The sequence below is a fragment of the Pomacea canaliculata genome, linkage group LG7, assembly GCF_003073045.1.
Source record: "Pomacea canaliculata isolate SZHN2017 linkage group LG7, ASM307304v1, whole genome shotgun sequence".
Lineage (NCBI taxonomy): Eukaryota > Metazoa > Mollusca > Gastropoda > Architaenioglossa > Ampullariidae > Pomacea > Pomacea canaliculata.
The window spans coordinates 7,738,767-7,754,142 of NC_037596.1; the positions used below are offsets into that span (position 1 = coordinate 7,738,767).

Sequence of the window (15,376 nt, forward strand, 5' to 3'; positions counted from 1 at the left end):
ACATATGATTGACCACAATGATATGCTTCCCTCACATTATTTGTCGCTAAAATAAATAAGTAAAATGTCCTTCATGAACTGGGCTTCTAAACTTCCCAGACATACCTGATACAGGTATGGTCTAAGTCTTAGTGACACGCAGGTGCAGCAACCAGTCTAGCAACATCCCACACAGGATTTTATTTTCCTAAGATTTGTAACCCCATAAAAGAAACTGTGTACAATTCGAATAAGATTGCTGTGACTGCTAATTTTTTTTTAATGGTTTCACTGCGGCTCACCTGTTCAGAAACCACCACAGCCAAAAGGACAGAAGCCACACACAATGGCTGCTACGCTGACGCCACGCATCTGAATGAGCTCTACGGAAAGAAGGAGCATGAGCTAATTATGACAATACCAACAATACAATCACAAAAGAGATGGAAATTCAATGGCCAAAAAATAAAATACTTCAAATGAATTATGGATGCTACTTTACAGTCAATATATATATAGAACAGATTATGCATCAATAAGCTTAAAATAATGATCACTCCCTGATGTAATGTTTTCTCCTAAAGAAAGACCATCATTTTGTGTTAGCATCTGTTCTAAACATCTAATATAACACCTTTCACAGTAGTTGTGACTCACAGAAAGTCAGTGAGTCGGTATCGTTTTCTCGTTAAGATGCTTTCCTTTCTCAGAGTACATTTCAGAATTATTTCAAACATTTAGCTTAATGGCTTTAATACTATAAAAGGAGTTTGTCTTTTTTGCCTGTAAACTTATTCCTGCCTTTATTTTGGAGGATGAAATCTAACCGCGCCTTTAACAAACAACAGCCATAACTGACTCCATAACACTAGAGTGACGTAGCACCGCTTTTCCGAGCCCGAGCGGCATCCTGCGCCAGTGATTACAGGTGCAAAATGCGTTCGTTATAACCGGATATTTCATAAATAGCTGTGTGTAAGACAGTGCAATTGACAGAATATCTATTGTCAACATCTACCCATATGTATGAAAAACACCAACCACCCAGTGTGGTCTTTAACATTGAATTTGACAGCTGGCCTGTCATCCCTTTAACATGGCGAAGCTGAGCTGTGTTTTGTAGGTGCTCGTATCCTTAAATAATTAAACTGCTTTAGATGCGCAGGAGGCTTCACGGACATAAACACGTTCCCCACTCCATTCCCCCTTTGAAATGATAATAGGCCGTGGAGGCGGATAACAACGAAGGGGTCGAATCTCCTGGTTCATTTTCTCGCCTTCTGTGCTAGAGACTGACCTATTTACAGTATGCATCAGCATGCAGCTTGAGACGCCAGATTATGGCAAATTATTTCCAGTCTGCTGCCTTCTCCACGGGAAAGGGAAGCGTCAAAGCAGCGGTGTGCAGAACTCACTCACAAGTGTCTGGCCCTCAAAAAGCCAGCTTTTTTTTTTTATTGCGGCCAGTCAGGGCAGACACAAGGCAGCCATGTCGATGACTTAGAGTAATGTTTTTTTGAGGGCCACCACCCGCTGACAATACTACATGACCCCAGTTGCGACCTGCACCCACTAGATTGAGCTCGAACCGTCTTACTCTGTAGTCAGTTATTTTGTATGTAGGCCCATGCATGCACAACCGAACCCCTCCAACACTTTGAACGGTGCGTACAAACAGACCAGGAATTTTATTATGTTAATAAAATTATGCATGTTTCTCGGTTGTTGTAATTATCGTTGCTCATTAAGTGGAGTTCTGGGCTTGTGCTCCAGGCATGTCTGTCAACACGTGTATATATGTGTATACAACGGCGTCTTGATGTGAATGAGAATGTACATCAACGTCCATCTATCACCTCTTGAGAGCGCTTCCTGGTTTGTACTAACGTTGATTTCATTAGTTCACCCCTTGAGGGGCATGAAAAGGTTCGTGTTACGGAGACATGTGCCTGAACTATGGAAGTATGAATGTCCATACGTTTGTACTTTTCTTGCTGTCTCACCCCTCTCTCGACCTGTCTCTCGATCTCTCTCTGTCTTTAATGCTCACTTTGTCGTTTTGTCTTTATCTCTGTCTTATATCCGTTATCTCTCACTCACTGTTGATCTTCTTGTCTGTGTTTCTCGCACATTATGTGTATTTTTTTGCTAGTGTCTCTCTTTCTCTTGGTCTCCCCTCTATTCTCTGTCGCTCAATGCATTTTTTTTTTTTGGGGGGGGTCTCTTTCTTTCACTCATTCTCTACACTTCTTTTTGTATCTCCTTCTTTAGATAATATATCTTACGGTTTCTTTGTGGATATTCACCAATCCCTGCTATCCCTTCAGAGCTCCGGTATGCTGTCTTCCTCCAGGGTGCTGGAATGTGAAAACGCGTTTATGATGCAAGGGAGATAACAAGATTGGCAAGCAAAACTTATAGTTATCGACCTTTTACACGTACATGTAGTCCATTTAAAAAAAAAAAATTTTTTAACGAATCCATTTTCAGGATTTTTCTTCAAAGATATGAATTGACTAAACATTTGTTTATTTCCACTTCACCTAAGGCTACAAGTTCGTGACACACCTTTAATGAGGAAACCTTATTAGTTTTTGGACATTGATGATGTTTTGGTCAGACAGTGCAAGGGAGGCAATGCTGGATGTATCATCGTATTTGCTTCAATCTCAGTTAAATGCTCGAAACTTGCGATTTGACATTACGTAATTAAATATCATGATTCCATACCGATGAACTGGATTTACATCATAAGCGATTTCCAAACTTTTTGTTTGTCCGGATTTTTGTTTACAGCCGAAGTAAATAAATGTAAAGCAACGTTTAGCTGGCGTTGCTTGATGCTGGCAGTAGCTACCCGTATAAACATTACATTTCCTTTTTAGTTCACAGACGTGTTCACAGTATATTCGACACTAACTTCGGTACTACAGACGATGAAAATGTCTGGAGAAAGTGACATATTGACATGGAGAGATGGGTTCCGTATTGTAGATCTTGGGGAGCTAGCGAGGCAGATGTATTGCAAGCATTGCAAATCGCTTCTAGACCTGAACCAGACGGAGAAGGAGACCAAAATGGGTCTGGCAAGTATACTAACTGTCGTCTGTCATTGTGGCTGCAACAATGACATTCATACAGCCAAACAAAAAAATACTGAAGGGACTTCCTTAGTCCACACGATCAACATTAGTGCAACAATAAGTGAGTTCTCAGGAGGCGGTGTAAAAGCCATGCAATTTTGTTTTATAAGTAGCAATCCTTAGATACTGTAAACGATCAGCTTAGTGTCCACTTGCTTAAGTTTATCAGAAGATCAAGCGCTGAAAGAACAGATCATTGTAGAGACTGTGTGTGTGGTCATATACACTTACAAGTGTATGTATTTTTTCCGAGTTCATTTTACATTTATTTGAATTTAGATCTTGTTCTGTTAGTATCTATAGACTTTTTAATCCAGTTTTTTTTTCCTGCTCTTATTTCAGGTATCATGCGCTGCACATTAACCTGTGATATAGTTCATTTGTTTCTAACCAGCTTGGGAATACCTCTACCGTCTGCAGATAAACTTGGTAAATATTTTCCATCTCTCTTAAGTTCACCTTTGGATGCTGATGAAATAACACCTGACAACAGACAGCTTAAACCCTGCCATAACGAAAGTTTGGGAGAAAGAGAGGCAAAAGAGACATTGGTAAAGTACCATTTTAACATTTCCATCCTATCTAAGATAAAGCTAGAACACTTTTCCACATTTGGAATTAATAAATTAGGATTTCCCAGCTTATACAGTGGATTGTAAGTAATGAAGGGGGTTGTAGTAACTGCCAGAAAAATGTTGAAAAAAACCTGTACTTTATACTGTCCAGCCATTGCTTTGTATTCTTCGTGAAACTTTGAGAACTTGAACCTGCTAAGAGCATGTTGGCCCAGAAACGGCAGAGTAAGTCAAAATGGAAAGTTTGTAGGCTATACAATCCATGATTGGCAGCCAGCGAAAAGAGTGAATGATTAGTGATATGTTTACATTGAGATGGTCTGCACATGACGCGAGCTGCATTATTCTGGATCCTTAGAAGTTTGTCAAAAAGATACTTGGAAATTCCAGCTAAATGAGAATTACAATAGTCCATCAGATTAGAGTTTTAGCTGCATCAGTGCATACTTCATGTATGCATTCCTGTGTCTGTGTCAATAGTCCAGTGAATTCAGTGACTGATAAAGCTGTGTATCATCAGCCTAACTCACATGCGGCAAGGCATGGTGGGACATAAGATCAGACAGAGGGGATGCATACAACACAAAAAGTATTAGACCCAAGACAGACCCTTGCGGGACACCATATCTCAGAACAGAAGCATCTGAGTCTACGCCATTCATACACACAGTCTGTATTTGGTCTATGAGATAGGATTGAAACCAGGAAAAACATGAATACCAAAAGAGTGCTCAAGTCTGTGTAGAAGTATAGCATGATTGACAGTATCAAGTACAGCTGATAAATCTAACAATGTAATGCCAGAAATGAAACTTTGTCATCGTCAGCACTAAGGAGTAGATCGCTTACAACTTCTGTGTGAAGTGTAGATTCAGTACCATGGCCTTTTCTAGACAGATATAAAAATGATGTGATTAAAATCTGCCATATAAGTTTACTTTCTGCCTTTTGTGTTGTGACAGGCTCAAGAAGTGGATCTTGATCACAGCCATCAGACCTGTTCTTCTGGTCAAGCACATTCAAAGAAGTTATCCTTGACAATTGAACAATCCATTAAATCACCAGTCTGTTTTAAGAGCACAAAGAGCACTGATGTTCTGGTCTCTAACTTGGATCTGCTAAAGAATTTGAAAAATGTGGAACCTGTTTCAAATAGTATGATTTCCTGTTTATTAAGCAGTGGTGAACAACATATAAATGTAAGTGTAAGGTAATGATAATAAAGGTCAGACCGCAAAATTATTTGTTAAATTATGCCATCAAGAACCAATAAGACCTCAACAATGAAATTTATTATTTTTTTCTTTTGTGTTCCTGTCAAGAGTTCTGTGTTTTTAGTGACTATGAAGAGGGTTGTCATCTTCATGTCTGCTTTGGTTTCTCTGCCAGTGTGACACCCTGAGACCATGACTCCATCTGTGCATGTTTGTATAGTGGGCAGAGCTGATAAATCTACTCAAAACCTAGCTTTTAAATCAATTGACAACAGATTAGTTCTTTCGTAGATTGTTTTTATGGGCTGTTGAGTTTTGGAATAGGGCTGTTATGATCACTGACAGTCCAATGAAATGGCACAATAGGATAAAAATTGCAGGAATGGATAGTTACTTTTTAAAATCTCATCATCAAATGTGCCTCAAATTTTGTTTTAAATTAAGTCTGTGCAGAAACAAGGGAGAGGATCATCCACAGATGCCTCCTTACCTTCATCCACCGGCAAGCACAAGAAATTATCCCCAGCACTTAAGCAGAGAGAAGGCTGGCCAAAGACCAAAACTACAAGAAAGGACCCTCCAATTAAGCCACACAAATGTGAGCAGTGTGATGCTGCTTTCAAAGCTCCAAGCTCTCTTAAAGTACACATGCGCATTCATACTGGTGAGAGACCTTACATATGCAATGACTGTGGAGCAACTTTTGTGCAAGCAGGAGGCTTGATGTCTCATAGGCGCCGTCACACTGGAGAAAGACCATACATGTGTGATGTTTGTGGTTTTACCTGCCTGCAGCCAGATGGCCTGCGAAAACACGTTCGAATTCATACCGGAGAAAGACCATTCAAGTGCGAGTCTTGTGGCGCTGCCTTCAAGCAGTCCAGTAACCTGATTGTACACAAGCGTATCCATACAGGTACTATCACAATATAGTGTCAGTCAGCACTTGTCTTGAAACGCAGTTAAAGTTTGTTATAAATAGTGGTGAATACACTTGTAAAGAGCTTTTATAATTGCAAATACTATTTACATTTTTGAATAAATGCGTGTATCCTAGTGGTCAAAGGATACAATCATGTATTCAAAGAGATATATAGAATTAGTGTGAACTGTAGCACTGTCAACAAACAGTCAGAAGAAGAAAGGGTTGCCAGCCTAAATGAAGACAAAAAAACTGATCATGCATGTTCCAGAAAGCATGGATAAGACCATACTAGTTGTAATTTGCAGCTATAAAATAAAAAACCACACAGAAATTCAAACCCAAGCAGTGCAAAGCTACAGAAAATTTTAGTTACATGTTTTCACAGATTTGGTGTCAAAATCTGGCTAGCAATAAATTTGATGCTTGTGTTCTAAAGAGTTACAGTATAATACTTTTGATCTGAAATTGTTAACAAACTTTTATTATTTCAATTCAAATATTACAACTGGTTTTAATTTTCTAAAGCATATGATATACTTGTTTGTTGGAAATGAAGAATAGAGTATAAAAATCAGTAGTGAATTAAAACTTTTTATCGTCATTGTGCTCTTTCTTTCTTTTTTGGTAGGTGAGCGGCCATTTGTTTGTGAACAGTGTGGAAAATCTTTTGCCTGTGCTAGCACATTAATTGGTCATGGCTACAGCCACATCTCAGACAAGCAGTTCGCATGTGATTGGTGCAACAAGAGGTTCAAGAAAATAAAGGACTTGAAGATACACAAGAAGAAAACTTGCAGGGCAAAGAAGAAACTATCAGACAACCTAGGAGGGAATAGTTCAGTCAGCACTGAGCTCGGAGAAAGCAGTAGTAACAGACAGGAAGTGTGGGAAGATGGATGCCTACCATAGTTGATGCAGCAGATTTAAAGATCCACCTTACCTTAGAGCAGCGGTTCTCAACCTGTGGGTCGCGACCCCCTGGGGGGTCGCGACGTGCCTACAAGGGGGTCGCGAAGGTGGTCATTTTTTTAAAAAAGTTTCTTATACTGGTATTAGTGGAATTAGTTTACATTGTGTAACCGAGTGGTGCGGGGGCTCAAACTCCAAATCTCTTCTTCCTATTCAAGTACACTGTCTCGGCAATGCAGTGACTTCTCACTTCCAAAACTCAAAACACAATCTCCCTCTCAACAATTAAGCCTCCAATCTCCCTCCTCTCACCTTTTGCCCTCTGTCTTCCCCAATCTCTCATCGCTGACTCCCCTATATTACACCACCATATTACAAACAACTGACAAGATGAATGCTTTCGTCCGAAAAATTTCGTTGTGGACGCAAAAGATACGCCAAGAAAATATTTTTGATATGTTTCCGTGCTTGTGTAAGTGCAAGGCTGACAACTTGAATCTTGATCAGGTGAAGAAGGTAATTATTGCCCATCTAAACGGACTGCAAGAAAGGTTTCAGCATTATTTCGCTGAAATTGATGTGACTAAATACGATTGGATTCGTAATCCATTTCTGGCTGATCCTAGCACAAGCGGGTTGTCCACGCAAGAAGAAGAGCAGCTCATCGACCTTTCGAGTGACCAATCCCTGAAAATGGTCTTCCAAACAACACCAGTGCCAACATTCTGGATTAGCATCAACGGTGAATATCCTCTCCTTTCTGAGAAAGCAATGAAAGTTCTGCTGCCATTTTCAACTTCGTATATGTGTGAGCAAGGATTTCAGCATTGGCAGCACTGAAGTCGAAATACAGAAATCGTGTGGACGCAGAGGCTGAGCTGCGAATAGCAGTGGGTACGAACATCGCACACAGGTTCGCTTCTTTATGCAACAGCAAGCAGGCTCAACCTTCTCATTAATCAAAGTGAGTGTCCAATAAAATAATATTTATTAGCTTTAGTAAAATTTCATTAACAGTTATACTTCTTGCAGATACGAACTTTGCTCTTCCGTTGTTGAATTGCATTGATTTCCTCGACGCGGCGTTCGAGGTTAGCTAAAGCTGCCCCCCCCCCCCCCCGCTCTTCCACCGACCTAGCCGGCTAAGGGGGGTCGCGGACGTACCGGTGTTCGTCAGGGGGGTCGCCACATGTAAAAGGTTGAGAACCGCTGCCTTAGAGCATGCTACTAATGTGGCTTGTGAACATTCATGTGATACTGTTTGTATTGCTTATTTCATTTGGTGTTGCATGAGCTGAGAAGTGAAGGAGTGCATGTGCATTCAGGTGACCAGTTTCCATAAACAATTATGGGGAAGACATACTTTAGAGACACAGCAGACAATGTTGGCTACCTCGCAGTTTTGCATGTGCTATACAGTGTTTGAAAGAATGAATAAAGCCATATTGTCCATCTCGTTCTCCACAAGTGAAAAATATTTTTTATCCTGAGGATTATTTCCTGCGCTGTTCAGTTCTTGCATATCATGCATTAATATTGCATTATGTGGTAACTTTTATTGATAATTTTGTTTGTGACCTCAAGGACTACCAAGTACCTTAGCAGGAACAAAGCCTCACCTGATCAATTCAAATGGTCTTCTGCTTTCAAAGGTGCAATGCTGTTTGATAGGGAGTGCCCAATGGTTTGTATTGACACGTATTATTCTTTCTTCGGATTTCATTTCAATGTGTTTAGCATTGTGCTTGCCACTGGACATTTGGATGTGATGCCTTATTACCTCTTGGTGGCTCCAATTCCTTCCGACTTTTGCTGATCTATGAATTTGTCTTAGCCCCGATTACCCTGCAATGTGAAACATGCTACAACTGTGGGACAAAGTGTTTGGAAACTAAATTCACTAAGGGCGTTATGGCTACTTGTTTTATTCAGAAAGGATTATGTGAACACTCATTTTTTGCCTCACAATACAGTTACTGAATGTGTACATAAGTTTGTAATGTCACCAGATGATATCATCTGCAGATCTGAACTATAAATCAGAAATCTGAACTATGAAAAAAGTTCTGATGCTGACAAAGCCATGATTTTTTTTTTTTTCAAATTCTGGCCCAAACTTTCAGATTGTATATTCAAAGAAGTGAATCTTTATTGTATGAAGAAAGTTTAGCAGGTTGTGTATTAACTTGGTTTCAGTGACAGATTTTTGTGTTCTATTTTCAAATAGTGTGCATTAAAGCATATCATTTTGCCTATTGCCGAACCAGTTGATTTCGGGGGCATCAAACTTTCACACATTGTACATCTGTGAGCGTGTGAGAAGTGTAATGCTAATTTTCAAAGTGTGAGGAAGACTAACAGCAAATTAAACGAAAATACTTTTTTAAAAGACACATTAGTATCTTTTCATTCAACTTACAGTTAGAGTTTCCTGCTTAACTTTCCCTTTCTCCATTCCCTACTTCAGTCTAGAATAAAAAGTAACAAAATCGTATTTATGATCGTTGGTAGATGAGAGAACTGTACACTGCCTTTCGAAATGTGTAATTTGCATGCATTCGTGTTATATCTTGTTAGGGACTAAGCACACGCATCAGTGGACGGGTAGGAAAAGCTTGTCGTAAAGATCCGTTCTTGTAGTAACAGTAATAATCATAAGATGCTGAACAAAATCACGGTCATAACATGAAAACCACGATTCATGACCTGACATGACCCATGTGACAACAAGAAGGAAGTAGTCTAATAGCCTCCCTTGATTGTGGCGCCAGCATTCGGGATTTTTCTTGCCATCGCTGCGTTTCTTTAGAAACAAGGGCTAAACTTACTAAATCTTATCACAATGACTTGGAGGGAAGGCCACAGAATTGTAGACATGTGCGAACTGGCTCGGCAGATGAACTGCACAGACTGCGGGTCACTGTTAGATTTGAATCGAACGAAAGGGGAGAGAAGAGCAGGGCTGGCAAGTGTACTGTACGTGGGCTGCCAGTGTGGTGTCATGAATCAAATTCACACGAGCAAAAAGCATTCTGCTAAAGGGATGAGGACGGCTTATCTCATCAACATTAACGCTACTATCGGTAAGAACAATCTTTAACGTACGTATAATATTAAGTACTTTCTGCGGTGCTTTTCATTTTCTGTGCTTTTGACTAGAGCACTACCACTACCAGTACTCGTGATTTCTCCCTGTTTTTGCACTTTGTTTGCTCCCGGGAACTAAACGCATTCAATACAAATTCAGCGTCCTCTCATGCATATATGTGAGAGATCTGTTCAACTGTTCGAGCGGCGCATCTCGAGACGGACAACAGCGGGTGACGTAGCACCCAAACTTTCCAGTACAAATAGCAGGCAGAAGTCAGTGCTTGCACCTGTTTACCGAAAGGCGGCTGGTCCTGCTTGGAAAAGCAGTAAAACTTTTGGTTCTGAACAAGCGAGAAGTACCGTTCTGCCGCAAGGTACTATGGTCTCACTGGAAAGCGGCTCACGTCACTCAAACCACCCCTAAGTTAAATTACTGAATTACACATATTAATGAAAAACTTCACATAGTATATCTTATGTTTTTATGTAAGATAAACACATATAAACAAGAGATCAAACTAAAACTGAATTTTTATTTCACTGTTTTGCAGGTGTGCAACGTTGCAAATTGATAACAGAGCAGGCATGCAAGTTTTTGAGAGGATTAGGCATCCCAGCAACCAAAGAAATATTTGACACCTCTGTGAAAGAGACCATAACACTAAATTTAGACACTAAATTTCCCCATGTTAAAGAAACTTGCAGCACTGATCAGCCTCAATTAAGATGTGAAAATGATCCATGTTTTGAAATTTACCAGGCTGGGACTCAAGAGGATGCAGGTGTATTAGAGTCTAATAACATCTTGCATGATCATAGTTATGGTGTGACTGCAAACACGCTAGTGCCAACAGTGAAGTCAGAAGAACACACAGATGAGCTAACAAGTGTTAAAAAGTCTCAGGAGGCTTGGCGATGTCGGGGACACAGTGGTAAAAGAGATGTCAGAGAGGAGGAAGACCTTCCAGATTTGGGTGAAACTAATGTTCTAGAAACACAGATTCCTTTTGAGAGAAAGAGGGAGGTAGAGATACCAAAACCAGTAGAATCTGAAAAAACAGAGCATGTTAATGTTCAAAGAGGCATCAGTCATACTGCACATGACAACACTGAGCGCAGTGAAGAAAAAGAGAGGAAGACTGTCAAGTCATCTACACCCATGGAATCTGATGCTTATTCCTTTGCCATGCCATTATGTGTGATTGAAACAACTGGGGTAAATGAGTACTTTTAACATTTTCTTTCAAAATTCCAAACTGTACAACACTTTTATCTTCATCTTGCACCAATTACAAAAGATTTCTTTATTGCTATTGTTAATGCTTTTTCTGCAGTATTAGTTTCAAATTTTGGACTAACAGTATGGAATTTCTATCTTGGTTTTATAAGTTTATTTAAACTCTATTTTTCCTGAGACTGTTTGATACCTTTCTATATCTTGCTTTTTCTTTTTTCTTTCCAGCAGCCCCACACAGATACCAGAAACAACCCTTTCATCCTTGATGCAAACAAAAAAAATCTTCCACCATTTCCTCAAGCAAATCACAGGAGGACTTGTGCCCAAAGGCGAGGCATAAAAATGTATGTTGTAAATGATTTGTGTGCTCCCTTTAAATGTGGGGAATGTGGCGCTAGGTTTGCATTGGCAAAAGCACTGACAATACATAAAAAGGTTCACTGTAACGGATTCTCCAATCTCATCATTAAAAGTGATAGACAAGAGCATTCCGTCAAAAATGATGAGACACAAAGGGAAGACGCTCAGAAAAGAGACGATGAAACCAGCAAAGAGTCTGACATAAAGTTTCAGGAAACAGCTGAGAATATCAACTGTCATTCTATTAAACAAACTGACTCCAGTCAGAAAGAGTCTTGCCCACCTGCTAATGATCCTTTCGTAGCAGGTGAGATGCAGACAAGTGAGTCTGAAGCAATGTGCGATGTTTTCAAGTGTGCACAAATCGAAGATCAACCAGCAGAGAGTTGCGAGGACTGTTGTGCTGGAGAAAAATGCAAAAAGTGCAGCGCTACCTTTAGCCTATCTAGCACTTTAGAAAAACATTTGAAAGCACACCTTGTTGAAAGACTTTTCCCTTGCCTGGAATGCAGTGCTAAATTCAGCAAGAAAAGAGCTTTAAAAAATCATATGGCAAGGATTCATGCAAAGAGAAAGACATTTTCTTGTCCAGAATGCCTTGTTACCCTAAGCACATCAAACAGTTTGAAGAATCATATCAGGATACACACAGGTGAAAAGCCCTTTCAGTGTGAAATTTGTAAAAAGTTGTTCAGAGAATGCAGTGCCTTAAGAAAACATTATATGCGAACACATAGTGGAACTTTGTCACATGTTTGCCAAGATTGTGGGAAGAGTTTTCCTTTTGTTTATGAACTGAATCAGCATCGAATTATTCACACTGGCCAGAAAACCCACACCTGCCAAGAATGCAAAGCTACTTTCACCTATGCCAGAAGTTTAGCTCTGCACATGAGAATTCATACAGATGAGCGCTCCTTCTCATGTGAAATTTGTCAAAAATCATTCAGACAATCAAGTCATTTGAAAGCACACCTTAGGACGCATAGCAAAGAAAGGTCATTCCTCTGTGAAGATTGTGGGAAGACATTTGCAAGTAAAGATTACTTAGTTGTTCATTATAGAACTCACACTGGAGAGAGACCCTATAAATGCCCTTCCTGTCCGGCATCATACAGTCAACGTGGATGCCTTCACCATCATATGAGAATACATACAGGTGAAATGTTTTTGTGTGATATTTGTCAAAAGTCATTCAGAAGTTTACAGTATCTTAAAGAGCATAAAAATATACACAGTGGGGAAAAATTCCTTTGTCAGGATTGTGGAAAAACTTTTTTTAGCAAATTGCGATTACAAACTCACCAAAAAATCCATGAAGGGTCATCTGACAACAAAACGAAGAAGACATTTTCTTGCGAATTATGCAGTACCACCTTCACGTTAGCGAGCAATTTATATCGGCATAAAAAGATTCATATGGGCATCAAACCCTATTCTTGTGTTATTTGCCACAAGCCATTTCGTGATCCAAGCTGTTTGAAGACTCATATGCGGGTACATTCCAAAAATTGACCTTTTCTATTTATAGAGATAGAAGATATCTTGGACTTTCATGCCAAATTGCCTGTTTGGTTGCTGTTGAACATCAGATGTCTTTAAAGAAAAAAAGTACTTGTCATAGTTATGAAGTCCTTTCATCCATGACCCCCTTTTCCCTTTATTTCAATACAGTGAGGATTGTCTGCCCTGGTTCAGCTCTTGTCTCGGACACACTATTCTTTCTCTTTATGGGGCATCTGTTTACAGGGCTGACTGCCTTGCTGTGAGATAGGCTTAGTTGCTGCCTCCGCATAAAATACCAATACCCCCCTCTTCCCTCCCCCTTTATTTGCTATGTTTCTTTATTTATTGATGTAAGAGTGTATGACAATAAATGGGCTAGTACTTGTATCACTCATCCATCAACATCTGGTTTATCATCATCTTTTTTTTTTCTTCCTGGTTTGTTGTTAGTGTTTTATGTCATGTCAATAGCTTAAGCTAAATGAAGCAAGATCTGAACTTACAGTATTAACTTTTTCAGTGACGAATTTTACCATCGCACCTCAAGACTGCCTCTTTTTCATCCTGATATTGTGTAGATTCTCCCAAAGGACTTAATTGTTAATATAAGTCATATAAATCAATACAACATTACAATTGTACTGTTTATTGTAAAGCAGCAGTCTTTTCTGTCTTTATAGAAAGCTAGCTAATTGCAGTTATTAAATATCTTAGAATGTAAAATGTGTTTGCCTTCTTTAGTTCCTACATTACACATCAAATGAATTTTGCTTATGTCCTTTCCTCATCATCCATCGCTTGAATTATTTTTTAATATCTAACATTTATTTTCCATTAACACATTACAGGCCTAACACATTACATGCTTAAACAATTCATACAACTGCAATATAACAAACATATATAACAATACAACAAACATGAGGTATTGCATGTCAAAATATATGTATAAAAGTCTAGTCACTGTTTAAATTCTAGTCAACAAGTTGCAGATAATGTAGCCATTGTTTTACAATTTTTTCTTCTTTCAGTTCCAAGGATGCATTAAAAATTTCAAGTTTATATCTATGCTGCAGTATCCTAATGAATGGTTGTAACTGGGGGTGTTTTTTTTTTTTAATCTGCAGGAGTATATGCATGATTTAGCAACCAGTAAAATTATATCCAGTACTGCATCTGTCTTAAAGTTATGACTGCTATAACAATATTTTCTACCCCTATCTGTTTAATACAGACCTGGACAAGGGGCGGCCCTCGGGCCGCATCCGGCCCGCCTGCCAGTATGTATACTATATATAGTATTGGGTAAAACTGAGTTAACTATATTAGTCCGGCCCTCTAAAACCATCCCAATTTCTCACGCGGCCCCTTGGGAAAATTAATTGCCCACCCCTGGTTTAATACATTCTTCCAACTGTGAGTAGAATTTTGGGTCATCCTTTATTTGGTCCGTATACACTACCAATCAAAAGGTCTTTCTCAAATATTTTTATCGCTGCCATCACATAAGTTCCTCCATTATCTCTGTAAATTTTTTTAATTGAGAATTCAAACTTATAATTAAATGTTAAGGTTTTATTACCAATGAATAAAAAATATAAAATTATTGCTGTCTTGACACTCATTTGTGTGACATAAGGTGCAGTTACTTTTAATAACAGTACATTGTATAACAATTAAGCATTCAAAGCTAAATCTGAAAGACTGTCTTGATTGAAGACTTAACCTGTTTGAGTTCTTTGAATTTCTGGGTATGTTGGAGCACTTTGCTGGCTAAATATTAAAAGGCTAATATATTTATGATGACTCATGGTCTTATATTGCTAGTTCTGATCTGGTGATGTTGCTCTGATGCTTGGAGTGTGTCTGATTCGGATATGTATATAATGCAGCAGTTTTTCATGTGTTGACTTCCCTTTGAAAATAAGGCAGGTGTAATATGAGGGACTATGTACCTGGTGCTGTTGGGGAACCATTTTTTATTAATCCACATATGGTGTGCACACAAATTCTTCAAGAAGGAAATGGTTTGGGGTAAAGTTTTTTGGTAGATTCTGTACTGGTCACTATTCATCATCACTCTTCCAGATTTTACATTTCTATAATACAAGAACTAAGATAATTTAACAATATCGATACTGGAAGGGGATGTCTAAAAGAGGATCAGTAAAGTTACTTTAAGAAATTATGTGCGTTATACATACTTTAATGCAATGAGGTCAGAAATCGCTCAAGTGGTTCAACTTTATTTACAGTGTCACTGCAGCCCACATTTGCTTACCTATTTACATAGAAAAGAAAATACATCACACCAAATTTGCATTTAGCAAGGAAAAATCAGTGTGCTTTCAAACTTCTGAAATCCATGGGACAAAGTTTATTACATAGATTTAAAGTCAGGGTTCAATTTTAGTGACTCACTTGATTTTTATCCTTAT

General features: G+C 38.9%; 1 protein-coding gene across 1 annotated transcript; it reads left to right on the forward strand.

The window, feature by feature from the left end:
* The first annotated feature begins 2,733 nt into the window (after positions 1–2,733).
* On the forward strand, positions 2,734–14,738 carry LOC112568500 (zinc finger protein 62 homolog). Its single transcript, XM_025245810.1, has 9 exons — positions 2,734–3,183; positions 3,465–3,673; positions 4,660–4,896; positions 5,356–5,827; positions 6,465–6,744; positions 8,985–9,060; positions 9,555–9,828; positions 10,387–11,051; positions 11,298–14,738. Exons 1-9 carry the CDS (start codon positions 2,916–2,918, stop codon positions 12,945–12,947), a joined length of 4,131 nt encoding a protein of 1,376 aa, XP_025101595.1. The 5' UTR covers positions 2,734–2,915; the 3' UTR covers positions 12,948–14,738.
* Positions 14,739–15,376: the final 638 nt, after the last annotated feature.